This window comes from Pteropus medius, unplaced genomic scaffold (genome assembly GCF_902729225.1).
Source record: "Pteropus medius unplaced genomic scaffold, Ma_sr-lr_union100, whole genome shotgun sequence".
Lineage (NCBI taxonomy): Eukaryota > Metazoa > Chordata > Mammalia > Chiroptera > Pteropodidae > Pteropus > Pteropus medius.
Genome location: NW_024349804.1, coordinates 14,443,000 through 14,463,980, shown reverse-complemented (window position 1 = coordinate 14,463,980; position 20,981 = coordinate 14,443,000). Strand labels below are relative to the sequence as shown.

Below are 20,981 nucleotides of genomic sequence, written 5' to 3'. Positions count from 1 at the left end.
CAGAGTCATACAGGGCTCTGGGAAGGCTGGGGACAGCTGAGTGAAGAGCTGCAGGCATCGGGGGCGCGGGTTCTAGTTCAGGGGCCACCCGTGCAGAGCCCTGTGTTGGGAGCCGGCTGGCCGGGGCGAGGCGGGTTCCAGGCCATCATAGCGAGTCACTTCCAGGCCCGGAGGCGGCACAGGTCACTCTTATACATGCTCGACCACGTGCTGGCCCAGATGTTCTTGCCCTGGAAGCCCGTTCAGTTCCGCAGCCCTTCCTTTGTCAAGGAGGGTCCCCACGCAGCAGGATGAAGTCCCCCAGGGTCTTTGCAGAAGCCCCGCTGTTCAAAGCCGTGCTGAGCCATGGGGGAAGGAGGTCCACGCAGGCCTGGCCGTAGCCACGTGGACCCTTCCCTAAGGAGGGCTGGCCACAACCTCTCCCAAGGGAACATCAGGCCCCGCTGAGTCAACATGACCAAGAGCGAGAACGGGATGTGAAAGCTCAGACAGCCCAGGTCAGAAAGTCACAGGGTGCGGGGAGGGAGCGTGGGAGGGATCGGGCCCCTGGGGCTGGAGGAGGGGGAGGGCAGGTGGGGAGGGTGGGGGCGAGGGTCTCCCTGAGCCCCTCACAGCACACGAGCGCCCCACACGACGGTGACACAGGGCCCTGCACACCACTCCCAGCAGGGTGCCTTGGTCGAAGCTCACTTCCGCACCTCTGTTCTCCCATCTGAAAGGTCCACGTGAGCAAGGAGTGAGCTGGGGCCGCGAGGGGTGTGCCTGGCGTCTGGGGCATGGCAACTACCATCAGTGTTTGTGTAAACGACACACAGGGACGCACAGAACGAGCTCCACGCCACGCGCACACGCAGGCCGTGACCCGAGCCGCAGCCCACCTGCCCCGTAGACCACGGAGTACACCACCTTCTTGGTCTGCTCTCTGTCCGAGTGCGTCACGCGTTCTACGGGGACGTCCCTCCTGCACGGGAAGAGGCACCCCGTCAGGACTGCGGAGGCCAAACCGCCGCCCCGCGCACCGTCTGCTCTGCAGCTTCTTAACCGTTTCAAAGTTAGGCCTGTCGTGCAGGTGGGGGACACAGTCCATGACGGCAGCTTCCATCCTGGCACAGGCCCCTGCTCAGATGCTGGCAGGGGGCCAGAGCGTCCACACGCTGGCCAGATGGCAGAGTGGCTACAAACCCAAACCAGGCGGTGCTCTCGCCAGGCCAGCGGGAAGAAAGCCTGTCCCCGGCGCCAGAGTGTCCAGGTGCCAGGGTGCTGGGTGCCAGGGTGCAGGGGTGCCAAGGTGCCGGGGTTCCGGGTGCCAGGGTGCTAACGTGCCAGGGTGCCAAGGTGCCCAGTGCCAGGGCGCAGTGGTGCCAAGGTGCCAGGGTGCCAAGGTGCTGGGGTTCTGGGTGCCAGGGTGCCACAGTGGGCGGGCTGGTCCCAGCGCCTGGCCTCGCTTGGCCTTGGCTCCCACAGATCGGGGGCTGGGCTGAGCCCGCCCCCTCGGCATCTGGCCGGGAAGAGGAGCCTGCCCCAGTCCTGGGGCCCTCAGCTGACAGCGCTGCCGCTGCTGCAGCCTTCCCTTCCAGCCGGCCCTGAGCCCAGCCACCAGCCCCAAGTGAGAGCTGCGGGTCCCTCAGCGCCCCTCCCGACAGGCCTGGTGTGCAGGGCTCTCTGAAGTCCCCAGGAGCCGCAGGCCTGGCACACCCTCACTTCCCAAAGCCTGGCCCTGCTTCTCTGCCCAGCCCAAACTTGCAGGGTCTACCATTTGCCTCAGCTGTAAGCTCTGCGCCAAGCGGCTGCAGGCTGCTGAGTCCAGTGTTTTGGTGCAGCGCCTGCCCTCTCCTGCCCCCAGTGAGTTCGGAGTTAGGCGACACGGCCTGTGGCCGTCCTTAAGGCCCCCAGACAAAGGCAACTCTTTGTGGAAAAAGTCGGCTGGCTCCCTCGGGAACCAAGGCCAACCATCCAGCGCTGGGCACGTGGATGTGAGTCTGAGGGGCCGGGGCGAGTGGACACAGCGCACGCCCTCCCGCGGGTCGGGTTGTCTTTCCCTGGCTGCTGTAGCCATGCGCTGGTTTCCAGAGGTCAGGCAAAGTTGGCTCAAACAGTTTTTGCTTGGTTTTGTCGACCTCCCTTTCGGGGGCCAGGCCCTCGGAGCTGCCCGCCTCCCCGCTTTCCCAGACGTCCCTTAATTCGCGGCTCTGTGCCCCTGTGCGGCTCCCTCCTTCCTGTCCTCTCCCCGCTGTTGTGCTGTTTCACCCCCTTGTTTATCGCGCCTCCTACACAGCTAGATTTAGATAAGAAGCGAAACCCCGAAATGCACCCGTACCCAGAACAAACACGCGACGCCTCTGCCGGGCCTCTGTCGCCAGACGCCCTCGCGGCCCACCCAGGAAACCCCGCAGCTGCTCCAAACCTGCTCAGGAGAGACACTGCCAATAATCTCATGAAGACGGGCATGAGTTCCCCGACCCGCCCAGGGCCACCCACAATGTAGCGATGCCTTGGTTCAAACAGGTGGATCTGGTGACAGACCACGGTGGGGGTGTGGGCGGGTGGGAGGCATTTTGGAGCAGGGCGCCCCTCAACCAAACCACACGGGGGACCGCCCCTCAGTGTGTGGATGGAGCTGGGAAGTCATCTAAAGAAGCAGCAGTGAGCTCTCCCAACACCTGCTTCTTCCCAGAGAGCCACCCTGTGACTCCAACAACACAATCAATAAATAGATATTATGGACACGTATCAAACACTGTGCTCTGATAAAAGAGAATGTAGCTCCTTCTCGAGCACATGTGGCATATTTACAATGACCTATCATATATCAGGGCACACAGAAAACGTAAACCAGTTGCACAAAGTAGAAATATTAAAATAGCACTCTGATCACAGTGCAGGAAAACTAGGAATTAAAAACAAAAACAGCCCCTCTACCTAGAAATAAAACAAACAACACTCCTATCATACAACTTTTGGGTGAAGAGAACTACAAACAGAAATTACATAATTACATAATTTCTAACGAGAACACTCTATGTCAGAACCAATGGATTATATTTAAAGCAGTGAGGAAATGTCATAGCCCTAAATGCCTATATCAATAAAACTGAGGAAATGAAAGTATACGAATTAAGTTAGAACGATAAGAAAGCAAATCGAAAAGATGCGTGAGGGAGATAATAAAGCTAGAATACAGATATAAGATATATATTAGACAGAACGAGGGAAAGTAACTATAGATATGCAGAGAGTAAAAAATTCCTAAAAAATTATCTTGCGCAATTCTGTGCAAGTACATTTGAAAATCTAAGTGAAATGGACAAATTACATCATTATCTACGTAGTCGTTGGAAAAAACCATGGCAAAATTCAACACCTACTCCTAATAAAACTCTTGAGAAAACAGGAATAGCTGGATTCTTCCTTAAAATTGTAAAATGAAGCACTTCAACTCTTAAGCCAGCCTCTTACGGGAAACAGCAGAGGCATCCTTGCTAAGGTCAGACACAAGGCAAGGATGTCACTACCTCCACCAATGAACATCATTCTAGAAGGATCGGCCAAGTAATCAGAGGCCTAACAATTGGAAAATTAAAAAGAAAACTACCTCCAGTGGCAGATGACATGACGGTATTCATGGAAATCCCTAGAGAATCAACAATAAAATAATCCATCGAGGTAGCAGGAAAGAACATTAACATAACAGGTCAACAGCTTCCATGTAGACAAATGATAACTGTGTAGAGGTATAACGGAAGAGAAAATCTGATTCGCAACATCGACAAAGCAGTCGAAGTACTCAGGAATAAAGTACGTAGGCAGAAATGTGAGGAACCTGTGTGAAGAAACTTTTAAAACCCCCCGGAAGCCACGAGGAGACTGGATCGAACGCAAGGCACTGCTCGCTCTTGACTGACATGGGGCAACGTCGACTCGTCAGCTTTCTCTGTGTTGATTCGTGAATTTAAACTTTTTTCTAACCAATGAAAATTATAAAGAAAAATTAGGCCATAAAAAAAAAATCTCACAATAAATACAGAAGAATCGACTTTCCTACCAGCAATGAGATGAAAAATTGAAGGGCTGCATTCGCAATAGTGATAAAACCCCAAATACTTGACAATAAGTTTAAGAAGGCGCCAGGTCTTTATGAAGGAAGGGACCTTAAGGGACACAGAGAAGACAGGCCCTGCACGTGGGCGGGAGAAGGTCACACTGAACAGGTGCTGTCACAGTGCCTGTGGAATGTGGGAGTCAAAACTTCATACAGCGACTCTAAAGTCCATCTGAAAAACGGCCCCAATGAGAACAGTCTCGAAGATGTTATGAAGGGTGAACAGTGGGAGCATAACGGTCGGATCAGACAGGGAGAGCTCAGTACTGACGCCGATGCAGACACAGAACACAGGGAGCCCGAAACGGGCCGCGGAATCCACGAAAACGTGGTCTGCGACTCGGCGCTGCAAATCGATGTTGGGCTGCAGTTGATTAATTATTTGGGAAGTTATGAAGTTAAAAGTCTGTTTCATTTCATACACGAAAATAAACTAGAGACGAAGTAACATAAAAAGAGGTATCACGAGAGGATGGGGACCAAACATCTGTATGGAAGAGCTCGGGAAGCCACGGGGCCAACTGGCGGCTCCAGGCCTTGGTGCATGACAGGGAAAGGGTGGGCTGGGGGGGTGGGCATTCCATACGTCATGCTGGGACGGCTGGTTTGCTGTGTTGGAGAAAATCAAATTTGATCTTAGTTTTCATGTGTCCACAAAATCTGAACCAAGATGGATTAAAAGCCTACACAGGGGGAAAAAAAAAAGCAAATCTTAAAGTTAAGGAAAACAATGAATGATAAGGTGGTCTACATCACAGTTTTAAAATCCTGCATGATAAAAAAGATCCTAAAATTAAGAGACAATTAAAAACGACGCACTAGGCTTATAAAGGAGAAACAGGGTAATAGCCAAAATATATACAGAACTTCTAAAAGCTGATGAGAACAATAATCTGATAGAAAACTTGGCAGAAAATGTAAACAGAAAATTTTAGGAGTGGCAATCAGAATGGCTCATTAACAGAACATATAAGCCCTGTAAAATGCGCATAGAACACGAGACATCTCTCTCCACGGAGCAGGCCTTGAAGTCCGCCCACACCGATGAATGATGAGGAAACAGGTTCTGGCTTGTGGCGTGGGGCAGCCGCTCGAGAGGGGACTCTGAAAAACTGACCATGCAGCTCCTAGAAGCAGAGACACAGGTCTCAGGCCCAAGCCAGGCCCAGGGGGCCTCCACGCGCCCAAGGGTGCGCCCGGCCCGACAGCAGCACCTACGGTGCTTTCCGCTGACCAGGCCCACGAGGCCGGCAGAGGACAGTCTGGTGTCAGAGACACTGAGCTGCAGAGTGGTACCGGGAGCCGCTCATGCAGGCATCGAATCAGGGCTCTGCCACCTCCATGACTTCTCCTGGTTCGGGCCGGGACCTCTCACCAGGCGGCACAAGGACCCCTCCGCCTTCCTCGCCTTACGACCCGTTCTCTGCTCAGCGACCACGGCCAGATGTAAACGGCCCCTTGCTGGACGCCAATGGATGGGGTTTGTGGCAAAAGTGGCAGATTAGTCACACAGGTCTACCTGCCCCCGCCTGGAATTCCCCTAAAATAAAGCAAAGGAATCGAAAGGTGTGAATTTGCAAGAGAGAAAGGAACAGGAGAGGGACCGCCAGCAGGCGAGAGGTTCCAGCACATGCAGGACGGGGAAAGGCTCAGGTTCCAGCACATGCAGGACGGGGAAAGGCTCAGGTGGCGGGGAGGGCTAACGCACCGTGTCTGATAACACACACGGGTGATGGGGTGACGGGGTGACAGCAGAGGGGGTAAGGAAGGCTTGGGAGTGGGGTACAGCCCAAGGCCAGGGAGCGACCAGAGACTGGGTGAGGAGCAGGGCAGGGGACAGGGTGGTGAAACGCCGAAGCGCCGTCTGGAACTTGGCACCTGGCACCCACCCAAACGCACCCAGCCTGAGTCTAGCCGCGCACCTACTCTCCACAGGGGCGGTCACGACGATTAATACAATGAACCAGAGGATTCGCTACTGAAGTTGGTGGTCCTAGAAGTGACCTCCGTGTGGGGGTGCTTAAGGGTCCCCAGGGGGCTGTGCCCCAGGGCCGGGCTATGGTGAACCCATCTCTGCTCACCCAGCCGCCCCCGCGTCACCTCTCTGAGTGGTGAGCCGAGACCCTGAGGGAGCCGGGGTCGCCCCACGTTCCCTTCAGTGGGTCTTGACGAGCTCCCCACACCCTCACAGTGCTGGATCCCGGCCACGGTCACAGCTCACGGTGGCCCCGGAGGACACGGGCACGCAGAAGCCCCTCCTCAGGCTCATCTCTCTGGAGCCCAAGAAGCATCGGGGGCGCCCTAACGGCCTAACGGCACAAGTCTGCAGCACGGAACACCGCGAGCTGGAGCCGAAGAGAGAGATGAAGGTCCGGGGCCCGGGGCCCGGGGCCCTGCGCCCTCCCGCTCCGTGCCCTGCCGCTCTGCAGGGGGAAACGTTGTCCGCAGACCCAGCCCGGAAGGACGCTAACTGGGGACTTGCAGGTAGACAGCCCTCCTGGTCTCCTGAGAAGCAGAGGCGCGGGCAGGACCGGCACCTGCTGCAAGCCTCCCCTTCTCCCAGAGTCCCCGGCAAGTCCTGCGGGACTCCCCCACTTCAAGACTGGAGGCCGTGTCCCACGGGAATCACCCCAAAAGACCCCTGCGACTCTGACAGGTTGTCTTACCTGACGAATTCTTTGCCCTGGGAGTTAGCACGTCCGTATTCCTGATCTACATAAACATACAAGACCTGGCTGTTACCCAAGCTCCTGGCGGTCACCTCTTCCAGCTGGGAGCAAAGAGATCAAGAGGAATCACGTGCACTTTCTTAAAGCCCCAGCTTAGGAGTGACACGTGTCACTCACTGCTGCTTACATTTTATTAGCCAGAGCAAGTCACACACCCAAGTTCGACATCTGCTGGGTAGGGGAGCGGCATCTTCCCCAGACGGAGGGGTGCCCGCGACACTACCACAAGTGCCTTACAGGGAGCACCTCAGAAAATCACCCAAAAATCTTAAGCGGAGGAAAAACGAAGACATTCTACAGTGGAAAATTCTTTTTCAAATTTCAGTCTGAAAATATCGAGTTGAATGCACAGCTGATGAGGACTGTGTTTCATCTGCATTTTGTAGAACTTTTAGGAAGCCACCTGATCAGGCGGATACGCAATGATGGTGGTAAGGAAAGATGCCTCCGTGGGCGGCCCGGCCCGGGGCCTACAGTGCGGACCGGCAGTGTCCTCCGGGCATCTGGAAACGCTGACCGGGGGCGCCAGCTCCTGCGGTGGGTCCCGGCTCCCTGGGCCTCGGGCTCTCGTCGGTCAAGTCGTGGCTTCACAGGTGATCGCTAAGACTTCTTCAGGTCTCCATTTTTAGATATAACCTCTACATTCTTAAGGGTTTGTCAAGGATATCGCTAGCCTTTGAAAATATTACTCAATATTTCAGAATATAACATCCAATCGCCTTTTTGCTTTTCGTGTTTCAAACAATGAGGCAACTGCATGAAGCAAACATTTTCGAGAGTGTATTTGACCTTGCTGCTTTTTTATCATGTGCTATTCTAGTCCTCTGTATGGAACATAAAAATCATTTCCACAGCAACTAATTACAGTATAAGTCACAGTGTTGGATTATCACTGCTGGTGGGGAGTTACAAGTAACCACCACGCAGATAGTAAAAGCTTCTTATTTTTGAAGTCCTGCCAAGAACTAATACAAATTACTCAAGGGCAGGAAAGACATACAATAGCCGATGTAGACATGAACTTCTCAGGTTGGCTTGATGAATGATTAGCTAAACACGAATCTGAAGAGAATTATTTTGTGCCTGATACTTAAACCTTTTCCAAAAGTCGGTTGTGTGGGTGCATTTCTGGCTTTTCTCCTCAATCCCATCGGTCTCTGTGTCTGCCCATCTGCCAACACCACGCCCTCTTGGTTACCGCACATTAAATGTTAATATCAGGTGGTGATCCCTCCCTGAACCAATAGGAATTGATATTTTTTGTCAGGACCATTTTAGCTCTTCTAGGGCCTGTGTTTTTTCATATGTTTTATAATAAGCTTGTCTATTTTAAAATTTGCTTGGGTTTTAATAGGGATTGCATTAAACCTGTGGATCGGTTTAGGGAGAACTGACATATTTACTGTGTTGTCTTCCTTTCCATGAATGCAGTGTCTCCGTTTATTAGATTTTTAATTTCTTCCATTGGCGTTTTGTAATTTAATTTTTTTATCTTCATTAGCATTTTGTAATTTTAGACATAGACATCCTGTACATATTTTGTTAACTGTATACGTAAGTATTTCGTTATCTTTGGAGTGACCGTACATGGCATTGCATTTTTAATTTGAGCTTCTGCATGTGTGTTGTCAGTTTATGGAAACCCAACTGATCTTTGTATGTTGATACTGTGTCTTGTGACCTTGCTGAACTCATTTATTAGTTCTAGGAGTTAAACAAATTTTTCTTGTACATTCTTTGGGGCTTTCTGTATAGACAATCGTGTCATCGGCAAATAGAGGCAGTTTTATTTCTTCCTTTCCAATCTGTGTACCATTTATTTCATCATCTTGCCTTACTCATGGCTAAAACTTCAATATTCAATATTAATAAGTTGTTCCCTATCTTAGCGGGGAAAGCATTCAGCCTCTCACCAGTAAATATGCTGTTAGCTGTAGGATTTTCTGTCAAGCTGAGATTGTTCCCGTCTCTAACTTCCTGAGAATTTTTATCATAAATGAATGCTGCATTTTGTCAAATGCTTCGTCTGGGTCCATTGATATAGTCATATTATTTTTATTCTTGGCTTGATCATACGGTGGATTACGTTGATTTTCAAATATTTTAACCAGCCTTGCATACCTGGAATAAATGCTACTTCAACGTGGTGTGTAATTTTATTTAGACATCGTCAGACTTGGTTTGCTAATATTCTGTTGAGGATTTTGCGTCCAAAGTTTGTGAGTGATATGGGTCTATAGTGGGGTTTGTTTTGTTTTATTTCATATTTACTTTGTCTGGTTTTGGGGTCAGGATAATACTGGCTTCACAGAATAAACTGGGGTGTGTTCCTTCCTCTTCCACTTTCAGCTAGAAGTTATATACAGTGGACGTTAATTCTTTTAAATGTTAAAACAAACATTTATTGGTCTCTTACCATGTGTCGGACACTGAGGTAAATGCTTTTCCTACTGTTTTACGCATTCTGGGAATTCAGAACCAGTCTCAATGTGACTTCTTTACGGCCTTAGTTATAGGGCTGCTCCTCGGCCGGGCTTCAGATGGTTCTCCAGGTTGACTGTTCTGTAATTCAAGTGTGATTTTAATGTGGGCACAGGAGGAGGTGAGCACAGCATTTACCTTCTCCACCACCCTGACCGGAACCTCGTTTCAACCGGTGTTAATTCTTCCTTAAATGCTGGGTAAAATATTCGGGGGCCTTCTTTATCAGGAGCTTTTAAGTGACAAATTCAATTTCTTCAGTAGTTCTAACAGCACCATTAAAGTTATCTATTTCATCTTAGTTGGGGTTTGGCAGTTTGTAGTTTTTAAGAAACTGGTCCATTTCTTCTAAATTTTTGAGCATAAAATTGTTCATAGTTTTCCCCTGTTGTCCTTTTGATGTCTGCAGGTTGGTACTAATATCCTCTGTTCCATTCTGGAGACTGATGATCTGTGTCTTCTTCGTTTTTGTCAGAGTTCTCTACTTTTGCTAGAGTTCATCAATTTTACTAATTTTTCAAAGAAATAGCTTTTGTTTCATTGATTGTTGTTTTCCCATTTTAATTTCACCGATGTTTGCTCTTCTATTATTTCCTTCCTTTTGCTTGCTTTGGGTTTATCTTACTCATCTTTTTCAAGTTTCTTGAGGTAGAAACTTAGACTATTGATTTGAAATCTTTCCTCATTTCTAACGTGAGCATTTAGTACTATTCATTTCCCTCTTGGCACTGCTTTAGCTGCATCCATTGCCTGCTACTTTGACAAAAATATTTTGCTATAATACTTGGTTAGCAACAGCCAGAGTAGCTTGGGCCCACTGAACAAAAGACATGTTTTGGTGATCGACACTCAAACACTCATCCTGCACCACAGATAGATTCTTTCATGCACTACAAAGAATATCCATCAAATGTTCCATCAAAGCTCTAAGAATGCAAGAAAGCTCAAGAGTGAACCAAATAAGCAAAGTATTCTTCTGGTCTAAGCCGGAACCATCTTCTCACCCTTCCCAAACCTCTGGAGGGTGGCGGGGCTGTTATGAAGCCTAACACGTGCCTTAGGAATTCTGTCTCACCGCGTGTCCTGACTGGAGGGGAAGTGGAACAGCAGAAGGGACGTGTCCTGGGAGGAAGCACAGAGGAAGCTGAGGCGAGCAGGATGGCCCGGGGTGCACAGGTGTAGAGGGGGAAGAGAGGCAAAGATAAAGACCACGTGGTGAGATGCTTAGCATCGGGGGTCATCGGGGAAACGCACATCAGAACCAGAACGATGCACCACTTCACACCCGCCAGGACGGCTGGGATCGAGAAGACAGGTAATGAGAAGTATCGGCGAGAATGTGCAAGGACTGGAACCCACGCGCCACTTAGTGTGAACTGGTGGCGATTTGGGAAACCAGCTCGGCAGTGCCTCAAAAAGTCAAATATAGTTGCCACTGTATTACACGTTTTTAAGTGGTTCAGACGGTACATTTTATGTTATGCTATTTTACCACAATAAAAAAGATTAAACGTAGAATTACTATATGACCCAGCAATTCTACTCTTAGGTCTATACCCGGGTGAAATGGAAACACGTCCACACACAAACTTGTGCCTAAATGTTCACAGCGGTAATACTCAGAATAGCCAAAAGGTGGAAACCACCCAAATATCCGTCAACTGACGAATGGGTAAACAAGTGGGATATTATTTCTTTTCACACCGAAATATACGGAATACACTACTCCACGTAACAGGATATTATTCTGCCATAGAAAGGAGTGAAGTGCCGACCCACGCAGAGGCGCGGCTGGCCCTTAAAAACGTGTTTGGGGAAAGAAGTCAGACGCAGAAGGCCACACCCTGTCTCACTCCACTAACATGAAATGTCCAGAACAGACAAGGCCACAGAGACAGAAAGTGGATTAGCTGCTTCCATGGGGGAGAGAACGGGGAGTGATGGTTAATGGGTATGGGGCTTCTCTTTGGGGTGATAGAAATGTTCTAGAATTAGACGGTGGTGATGGCTGTAAGACCTTGTGAATGTGCTAAAAACCACTGAGTTGCACACTTCACAAGTGTGGTTGCATGGCGTGTGTTACAGCTCAATTTAAAAAAGACCGGTGCCCACTGAGAAGGGCACCCTGGAGGTGGGGGGTCTGGGAGCAGGGCCCGGGAGTGGGGAGGCGGAGGCTGGGGGGGGGGGGGCGGCTGGGAGCAGGGCCAGGAGCAGAGCGTCAGGAGTGGGGGCCAGAGCCAGCACCGGGGCAGAGCACCCAGGTCAGTGGCATGTGGTCAGCACAGGTCCCTGCAGAGCCTCTGAGCGGGGGTGGGGGCGGGCAGGTGCTGGCTTTGGACCTTGGTGCCAGCTGCACCTGGAGAAAGGTAATCGTCTTCGGTGGGAGGAGTTCCAGGATTCGAATTGGTTAAAAAGCCTAAGCAGGTAAAATGGAAGTTTATTCAAAAAAGCAAGAAGGTGCGGGCAGTGAGAAGCCACAGGGAGTGAGTGTGGCCCTGTTTCGCACCTAAGGAGTAACAGAGGGCTTGGGGGGGCGGCTAGGGCAGGGTCCCCTAAAGGCGGCCCTAGAGAGCAGCTGTTCTCTCCAGCAGAGAGGAGCGTGGAGGTTGGCGACGGCATTCCCAGTGCGGAGTGCACGGCATTCCCAGTGCGGAGTACAGGGCAGGGAAGGGGGCGCAGAGGACGCCGGCCCACGCGGCTCCGCGGAGAGGTCTGACCGAGCAGACTGCCCGGGGCTCACACCGCCGTCCTGATCTGGGCAACAGAGGTGCTCCCTCCCCTGGGACGGAGGCCTGTGACGACTGGGAGGACGGCATACGACGACGTATTGAGGCAGAGTGGAAGGGTGGCCAAGGGCCCCTGCCTGAGGACCGAGGAAGAGGGGAGGTTCTCTTCTGAGATTAAGAGAGGGGGAGACATTTGTGGGAGGTCAGAAAAGTTTGCAGGAGCTGACGAGACAGAAAGTAGAGACCATTAAGTGTCCCTGTCAGGTGGGACGGCCCGAACTTCTAGTGGCCTCACTGCCAAGTCTTGGCTTTCTCCAGCCCCTTGAGCAGGGGAGGGGAGGGCGCGGACTGCGGGGAGGCCAAGGGGTCCGTCATGTCTCTGCTTCCCTAACGACTCACTTAGCGGGCACGACGGAGTGCCCAGGGTGTGACAAAGAGGCAGAAGGTACATCTGGGCTGCGCCTTGCAGTGTGGAACCCACAGCACGGCCAGCGGTCACCCCACAGTGTGCTCAATAAACCAAAGCGTGATGAGCATGGCCTTGAGGCAGGAAGGACACACCTGTAAGTGGGCATGAGCAGGAGGTACGAGCCAAGCTCAGAGTTCAAGGTCAGAGAGAGGGGTCCAGGCCACACCTCAGCGAGCCCCAGGTGCGATGGGGCGGAGGGCCGAGTGGGTCAGGGTGGAGATCAGGTTCAAGGGCGGTGGGATGGCAGGGCCAGTGTGTGGGGAGGGCCAGGCACCGAGCGCAGGGCAGAGGACGGGAGGGGACGACCAGAGACCCCTAGCTCGGGGCAGGTGGCTGGGACTCAGGCTAAGGCTGAGAAGCAGGAAAGTGTGAACTCAGGCTATTCACTCGTTTGCTGCACAGACCCTGGCACAGACCCTGGCACAGACCCTGGCACAGACCCTGGCGGAGCCAGCCTCGCCGAGCCTTCCACGCCCGGTGGAGCACGGCAGGGATGAGAGAAGACGGTCTGGCCCCGCGGAGCGGAGCGGACGTCCCCGCGGGGGCGGAGGGGAACACACGTGACAGTGGCGAGGGCAGCGCTGTGAAGGGAGGGGAGGGAGGGCAGGGCGGTCAGGCCAGGGCCCAGCGGACAAGGTGAGCTGAGCCACGTGCACGCGTGGGGAGAGCGCTTCCCAAGCCCTCGGCGTGTGCCTGGACCGCCAGCAACGGAGTGCTGGGGGGCGGCGGGGGACAGTGAGGCGCAGAGTGGCCAGCACTGCACTGGACGAGGGGACGGGCCGCTCTGGTGGGCTCGCAGCCTTCTGAACGTGCCCGACGGCAGGCAGAAAGGCGATGAGTGTGTATGCGGGGGGGGGTGGGGGGTGGGGAGGAGTGCAGGGGCTCAGAACACAGAGGGACAGCCCCCGGGGGCGCCATCTGCTTCCAGGGTAACTCCTGAGGGTGACAGGTGAGGATGGGAGGGGCTGGGGGAAGGCGAGGAGTGGCCGAGGGGGGAGCGAGGGAGGCCGGCCCCCCCTGGCCCCTCCCCCTTCTCGAAGCAGAATCTGAGGTGCTTGCCCTGGTGAGGAAGGGCGACTGTGCCTCCGGTTCCAGAGCGGCCCCTGTGGCGGGCCCCCTGCAGCCAGGCCGCTGGGCTCTGGAAAGGGGGTGTGACCGTGGCCTGGGCAGGGCGTGGGTGGGGAGCCCGCACCCCCCTCTCCCTCCTGCTTTGGAGACAGCCAGCAGGTATCCCGCAGCCACGAAGAAGACATGCCAACGTGCTATACGAACAGTGACACAGGCCCTGGATGACACCGTGGAGCTGCCCCACAGAACCTGCGGCCGGCTGCCTGTGGCGCTCTCTTAAGCCAGCGACTGCCTGTCGCTTGGCGGGGTGGGGCAGCAGCATAAACATCCACTCTCCGCTGTGCCGCTCCCCGGGCTGTGTCCCTTACACTGGCACTCATCTGGAGGCGACGCGTGACTTGCGCTTTTCATTTTTCCAATATTTCTATTACATTCTTTAGCGATCGGCTTCTTTCTAGCGGTGAAGAGCTGTCGGTTTTCATAGTGAGGAAGCTCTTGGCACCCTAGTTATCTACTCTTCTTCTCAAAAAGATTAACCACTCGAGAAAAATGGAATCCTTTCTCATGAAAACAGCCTCGAAATAACTTGAGCCTTTCAAACCCGGGCAGGCATTCCTGCGGATCTGATAGTGTCGCGAGCTCGTGTATCTTACCACTGCGAAGTCAGGGTGGAAAACACGTCTCTCTCAGATTCCTGGAACAGCTTCAGAAGTTCTGGGTCCCCAGATAAGTGCGCAAGAATGCGCAACTCAATCTGTGAAAAGTCTGTTAGACGGAGTCCTGCATCAGTCCAGGATCCACCGACAACGTCCCTCACTGTCGCTCCAGCCCACGCTCCAGCCCACCCTCGGACCTCCCTCCCCAGGGGGCGGCAGGTCAGCACCCCTCCCATCTGCCAGGGCCCTTGGGCCGCAGGGCCACTGGCCATCCTGGCGTCTGCCAGGCCAGGGCCCTGTGCTTCCTTCCGTGGGGCTGGCTGTGCCGCAGCGGTGGGCTGCGCGCGTGCACCCGTTCACTCTGCACGTGGGGATTTTAGAAAGGGCCTACTGTGTGCTGGGCCGTGTGCCTGGGATGTGTTGGCAAACAGAACAGACCTCGGCCCCTTTCCTTGTGAACTCTGGGAGGGGAATAATTTGAGGCTGTGTTAGCAGATAGGAAATGAACTGGGAGAGAGAGAGGAGGCGGCTCAGGAGGGGCTGAGGGGAGGGCGGTGCTGTTATAAGTGGGGTGATCAGCGAGCACCTCCTGAAGAGAGTGACATTTGAGTAAAGGCACAAAAGAAGCGAAGGAGGGAGCAAGATGGTGTCTGGGGACGAGGGTTTCATGCAGGGCCTGAGCTGGGCTGCTGGAGGACACCAGGTGGCCAGAGAGAGCCAGGGGTGATGAGGACAGACAGGAGAAAGGAGGGGACCGCGTGGGACCACGCGGGGGTACTGGGATCTAGATGTGGAGGCAGACCTGTCCTCGTTTACTGCGCTCAAGCAAGCTTTGCTTCACACAAACGGTTCCCTCAGGGTTCGTGTTAAAGATGAGTTTTGTGAGCGCCTTTGAACTATGCGACTCCTAACTATTTTAAGTGCCTGGGACGCCTACAGCGAGCTGCAGTGATGTGGCGCCCCCTACCCCAGCTTGCACGCACCTGCTGCTAGGAAGCTGTGGCCTTCGGAGGAGACGAACATGGTCCTCGGGGAGACGGTGAGGACTTCACGCTCCTTCCCTGAACCGTTATTGCAAGGGTGCTTGGTGAATTTGGCCATGATCGCGGCTATTCCTCATTTAAAGTTATGTTAACATCATTCTAAAGTCAAAGGCGTCTAGATTTGGGGTTTCTTTGAACATCTTCATTAACATAATTTAAAAATATCGTATTACTACCAAGAGCAAATCGATTTTCTGTTATAAAACTTTCTGCTCTATCTAGAATTCTAACGGAGAGAGAGCCGGATGCTGCCGCTAGAGTGTCTTCTGGTCAGAGCCACCTGGCCTGGAGGTGCCGGAGAACAGTGAGGTTAGGCAGCAGGGAGCTAAGGGCCCCACCCCCAGGGTGCTGTAAAGGGCAGTCAGAGACCAGGCTGCTTACGGTCGCCTTCCAGGGGCTCGGTTAAGCCAGACTGTGTGTATTTAAAAGGGCTGCTCCTCAGGCCTCGCTGCCCTGGGACCTTCGGAGGCCGCTCCCAAAGCAAGCGGGGTGGGGGTTTGTGGGGAACGTACTGGGCTCGGCCTCATTGTTTTTCTTTTTCAGAAATGCAGCCATCAGTGTGACGGGCGACGTGGCTTAGGGAAACGAGAGGGCCAGGCGCTTTCACAGACCCTCCCAAGGGTTTTCAGACTTCGATACAGCCGGTCCTGCTATTGCTTCTTTACTGGGAGGTTGGCGAGGGGGGATGTTAGGAGGGACCGTCCTCTGTCTTAGTCTGTAAGCTGCTAAAGGGAGGTGCCTCATTGCCTGAGCTGCATTTCACTTTTCGGTGTGCATTTCAATCTTGCTCATGCAAACACAGAGGAGAACTTCAGGAAAGCAAAGCAGTTAGTGGCGTAGAAAAGCAATCTCAAAAAAACACTTGTGGGTTTTTAAAAAATGTTACCCAAGACTTTAGTAAAATAGAAAGAAATATGTTACCTTTAAAATTTTGAGGTTTAGTGATCTGAATGGGGTGCTTGGAGATACCTTGGATATTCTGTCAATAATAAAAGGAGAATAGCTTTAGCTGGAATATCTACTCTTAAATTAATTTGTACATTTAAGGGTATTTAAAATATGTCACATTTTATTAAACATTAACAAAATAGCTAATGCCAATGTATTATGCATAAGAATATTAATAATTAATACAACAAACACGGAAACATAATTTTGGTTGGGCGTGCCATGAAGTATAATCAGCGGATATGAGAACGATTCTGACTCCAGCCTACGACCCTTATCATAATTATACGCATTAATTCTTTGGCTAGAAGCCTAACTTATAAATTTAATTAACTTAAAAATTCCTATATATATTCCTATGCTAAACATAGATGTCTGTGAAATTCGTATATTGCATTTTCCTTTAAAATCGCATCTGAAGACGAGAGCTCTGGCCCCTCTGTTCTGATCGCCCCTCCCCATGGCTCTTGGGACTTGGTCCCAGCCTTGGCCTCTGCGCCTGCAGCCTGCGCCTCTGCGCCTGCAGCCTGCCCTCTGGGTGGTGGCAAATGTGTCTGTGAGCCCTGGAAATCACGGGCACCGTCTCTCAAGCGCCTTCATACCTTTACAACTCGGGGCGACAGTGACACACCGCCATGCACTGGACGGCTGGCTGGCCTCCAGCCTGTTTCTGCCAATCGAATCATGAGAATTTCTGTTACGGCAGCATCTGAACCACGACGCCATGTATCTGGTGGTGGCACTTCTGGGCTTACGTGGGTCTGGACTCCCTGACTAGACCCGCTCAGCCGTGGGGACCACGGTGCACAGTGACGGCACGCATCAGCGCCCCAGTGGCCCGGGGGGAGGAGAGGCGGGCGCGGCCACCCTCACACTGAGGCCTGGAGGTACAGACGAGCGGCTCTTAAGTTTTCTGTATGTTAGAATCACAGGACACTTTTTAATAATACCAAATATTCAAATGGCAAGCTCATCATAGAGTAGAGATGACGGAAAAAAGAGCCCGTGAACTTGAAGACAGAGCAACAGAAACCATCTCATGTAAAGGAGAGAAGAAAAATATCAGGGAGAAAAATGAGCAGAGCCGCAGGGGTCCGTGGGATTCTACCGATAGGAAAACACGCCTGTGCTATTTTAGCCCCTGAAGGAGAAAAACGCTCTCTGCACAGAAAAAGATTAACAAAGCCTCAGAATTTCCCAGATTTAGTGGAAGACATTTTTTCAGACTTAAGAACCCTAAAGAAGATAACTTAGAAGACAACCAGGCCCAGAAGCATCGCGATCAGACTGCTGAAAACCAAAGATTAGAGAGCGGCATTCAAAGGACATCGGTGAAATTGAACTAATCTCACAGAGTGGTTTAACCCTGGAAACCCTCACGTCTACGGGCAGCAGGAACGAAGCCACAATCCCGCCACTTGTGGAGGACGCTGGTTGTTTGGGGCCATGCGGCAGTTTTTTCTTTTCCTTCAGAAAGTGGCTCCCAGGTTTTCACTAAGGGCCCCGCCTTTAAGCCGGCGCCAGAGTCCGTTTCTGGCCACGGCGACCGGTCCGAGGGTGGCTGGCGACAATCCCGCCCGGTGCAAGGAGATGCTGCCGAGGGCGACGGCCAAGACCCGTCTCCCCACGTGTCTGCAGGCTCCGTGAAGAGTCAAGATCGTCCCCACCTCAGGAACCCAGAGCTACCCCGAGACCTGCTGGGGTGCTGAGGAAGATGAGAGATAGGGACCGAGCTGGGCTGGCCCGCAGAGCTCAGGCTGCCAGGTCACACCTCACGCACACGGCCCCGAACGAGTCCCAGCTACGCAACGTGCAGAACGCTGGAGGCCCGCGCTGTACCAAGCGAGTGCACGCTGCGAGAACCGGCGACGTAAGTTATTCCCAACTCGCCCCCAGGTGATACCTGAGCTAGAGCTAACGGGCGACTGAGGTGGACGTCCCGGTGCTCTTTGTGCCTTCGGGAACACTTAGTGACCGCCTGTCACACGTCGACTACTCATTTCTGGGACGAAATGCTGAAACGACTCGAGGAGCCTGCAGGAGGAGGAAGTGATCGCGGGAGCAAGGGACGAGCGATGCGAGAGGCTCCGCGGGGGCGCTGTGCACACGCGCGTCTGAGACAAAACTCGCCCATTCGCATCATGTGAGAGGACAGATAAGCCAAGGGCACGGGATTCGGAGCCCGGAAACAGACCCGAGTGTTTATCAAAGCTCGTATATGACCGAGGAACTACAGATTACTGTAAGTTATCCTAATAACTTACAGTCACAATAGTTACAACAATCAGTCATCCAGATGGGCAGCTAACCAGATCTCTGTACAACAGCAAACTCGAGGGATAATAGACCCAACGTAGAAAGCGAAACTCTAAACCGTGAAAAGGAGAACTCGAGTCTCTTTATGATCTCCGTGTGAGGAAACACTCCTTGAACAAGACACGAAAAAGCACAGACCATAAAGACTACAAATTTTATGATATTAAAATAGAAAACATTTGTAATTCAAAGACATAGAATACAACATGGAAAAAAAACCCAAATCAAACCTAGGCTGGGAGAAGATATTTATTTAAGTGAACAGAAGACTAGTATCCATAATATGTAAAAAAAACTTTTGCAAATGAATAAGAAAGACAAACCACTAAGATGAAAATGGGCAAAGGAGATAGGCGAGTCTTTGAAAAGACCTGCATAATCGATAAAGATGCAAATATACGTACCCTCTTGAGTAATTAAAGAAATGCAAATTAAACCACAATAAGATACAAACTGACGCTCATCTAACTGGCAAAAAGTAAGAAGTCTGGAGATATCGAGAGCTGGGGGCCCACAGAGCGGAGAGCACCCCGCTCCTTCCCCCATGCTGCGGGCAGCAGGCAGCGTGAGCTGATCCACCACCTGGAGGTACCTGGTAACCCAAGGCAAGCTGAGCACCAGCACGCCCTGTGCCAGGCAATGCAAGAGGGACCCTCACACATGCTCCGCATTGTTCCTAAGAGTGACAAACTGGAAAATATCTGGTCCGTTTACAATGAAATACTCATCCAATAGTGAAGACAAACGAATCACTTCGTCAACACTTCGTCAGCTACTTCGTCAACATGGATAAATCTCCAAAACATAATGTTGAATGAAAAGAGAAAGCTGCAGAAAGATAAATGTGATACGATACCATTCATATAAAGTTTAAGGGAACACATGAAAATGGGATGATGAACCCTGCCTTTGGGACAGAAAGGGGTGGCGCGGAGAACACCGTTGGGAAAGGCTAACGAGGGGCTTTACATGGACCGAGAAACGTTCAAGCTTTTAAGCAGGCAACGGACACACGTGCTCATTCCAGTGGCTCTGTACCTTTTCATAGGAAAGGGGCATAAACTGAGCTTCGGGAGTGGGAGGACGCGGTAGGGATGTCCAGCGAGGCTTCCTGATGGACACGCTCCCTGAGGGGACATCGGAGAACTAAAGGCAGCAACCAGGCGCAGGAGGCTGGGCTGGAGGAAGGCGTCTCGTGGGCCTAGGGACAGAAAGGCACCTACGCAGACTTAACGAGAACAATGGCTGTGACGCAAGGGGAAGCGCGAAGGGTCGGCGCATCAGAAATCGTAGGAAACGTAAACCACAACGAGATAAAGTCTTAATTTGGCTCCAGCTTGATCAGACACCAAAGAGCTAAGACAAACACACTCACTAAATACTGCGCAGAGTTAGAAAAACAAAGAAAACTAAGGGGAAAAAACACTCACGAAGCAGAAATCCAGCCTGGATTCTAACATTTCCAATCAATACATGTTAAAACTGTAACATTAAAAAATATTTTAAAAAATACTAACCAAGAAGGAGAACTCGATACTAAAGAATTCATAAAAATACAATGTGAAAAGTTGGATATTTTGAATTACAAAATATCGATAAATTCTGAGACAGCAGCGGGAGTGGCACTGCAGTGAAATGAGGACAGTGACAGAAACTGGCCTTGTCAATGTAGCCACATTAGAAGGGACATCAAAGCCACACCCGATAAGGAGGTGCTGGACGGTGACGAGAGGGGGGAATCCGGCTCTGGCAAGTGCGACAGGAACGAAGGGCCTCGGCCCCCTCCCAGGAGGCCTCGGCAAAAGCTGGTGGCCCTAAGGGGGACATGCAAAGCAAGGGCTGAGAGGCACGAACCCCGATGCCCTGAGCCAGGGGAAGAGGAGAATTTAGACCAAAGGCCTCATGACCAGCTCATGCCTCGGGTGGCACATGTGATGCTCTGCTGTGGGACAGAGGCGTGGCCCACATCGTCAGCACACTGTGCTCTGATGATGACCCCAAACCAGATGACGCTGAGACAGTGGAAGACAACTTGAGGAAACTCATCGCACATCCGGCTTTTCATTCAGTACTCAGTGCCTCCCGCGTTCCGAGCAGAGGCAGGCCTTGGGAAACGCCAGTGAGCGGGCAGAAAGGGGCCCTGTCCCATGACTCAGTCCAGTGAGGGAAGGAGAAGCGAATGGGCGGTCAGAACACACGGTAACGAGCACCATGAGTGGGGAGGGCAGGGGATATCTAGGCAGGACTCCAGACCGAAGTGCCGATAAATCAAATGTCGATTAATGAACTAGTCAATGCTCACAGAACATAAAGAACACAGGGCTTTAGTTGGATTAAAAATGATCAGATGGGAGCTTCTACTTCCCTTGGAATGTCTACAGCCGACAAGGAGGCACTCCCATCCTCATACTGAGGAGAAGACAGGTTATCTATGACGTCATCCCGT

At 52.1% G+C, this 20,981-nt stretch overlaps 1 protein-coding gene across 1 annotated transcript in view; it reads right to left on the bottom strand.

Annotated features, from left to right (window-relative positions):
- The window catches only part of POLN (DNA polymerase nu), an 86,800-nt gene that overhangs the window by 17,305 nt on the left and 48,514 nt on the right, over positions 1-20,981 (bottom strand). Inside the window, exons 16-19 of the mRNA XM_039837994.1 lie at positions 16,193-16,250; positions 15,212-15,289; positions 14,226-14,337; positions 879-961 (exon numbers count right to left, since the gene is read on the bottom strand). Of these exons, the coding sequence (XP_039693928.1) occupies positions 879-961; positions 14,226-14,337; positions 15,212-15,289; positions 16,193-16,250 (331 nt within the window). The remainder of the gene's footprint in view (positions 1-878; positions 962-14,225; positions 14,338-15,211; positions 15,290-16,192; positions 16,251-20,981) is intronic.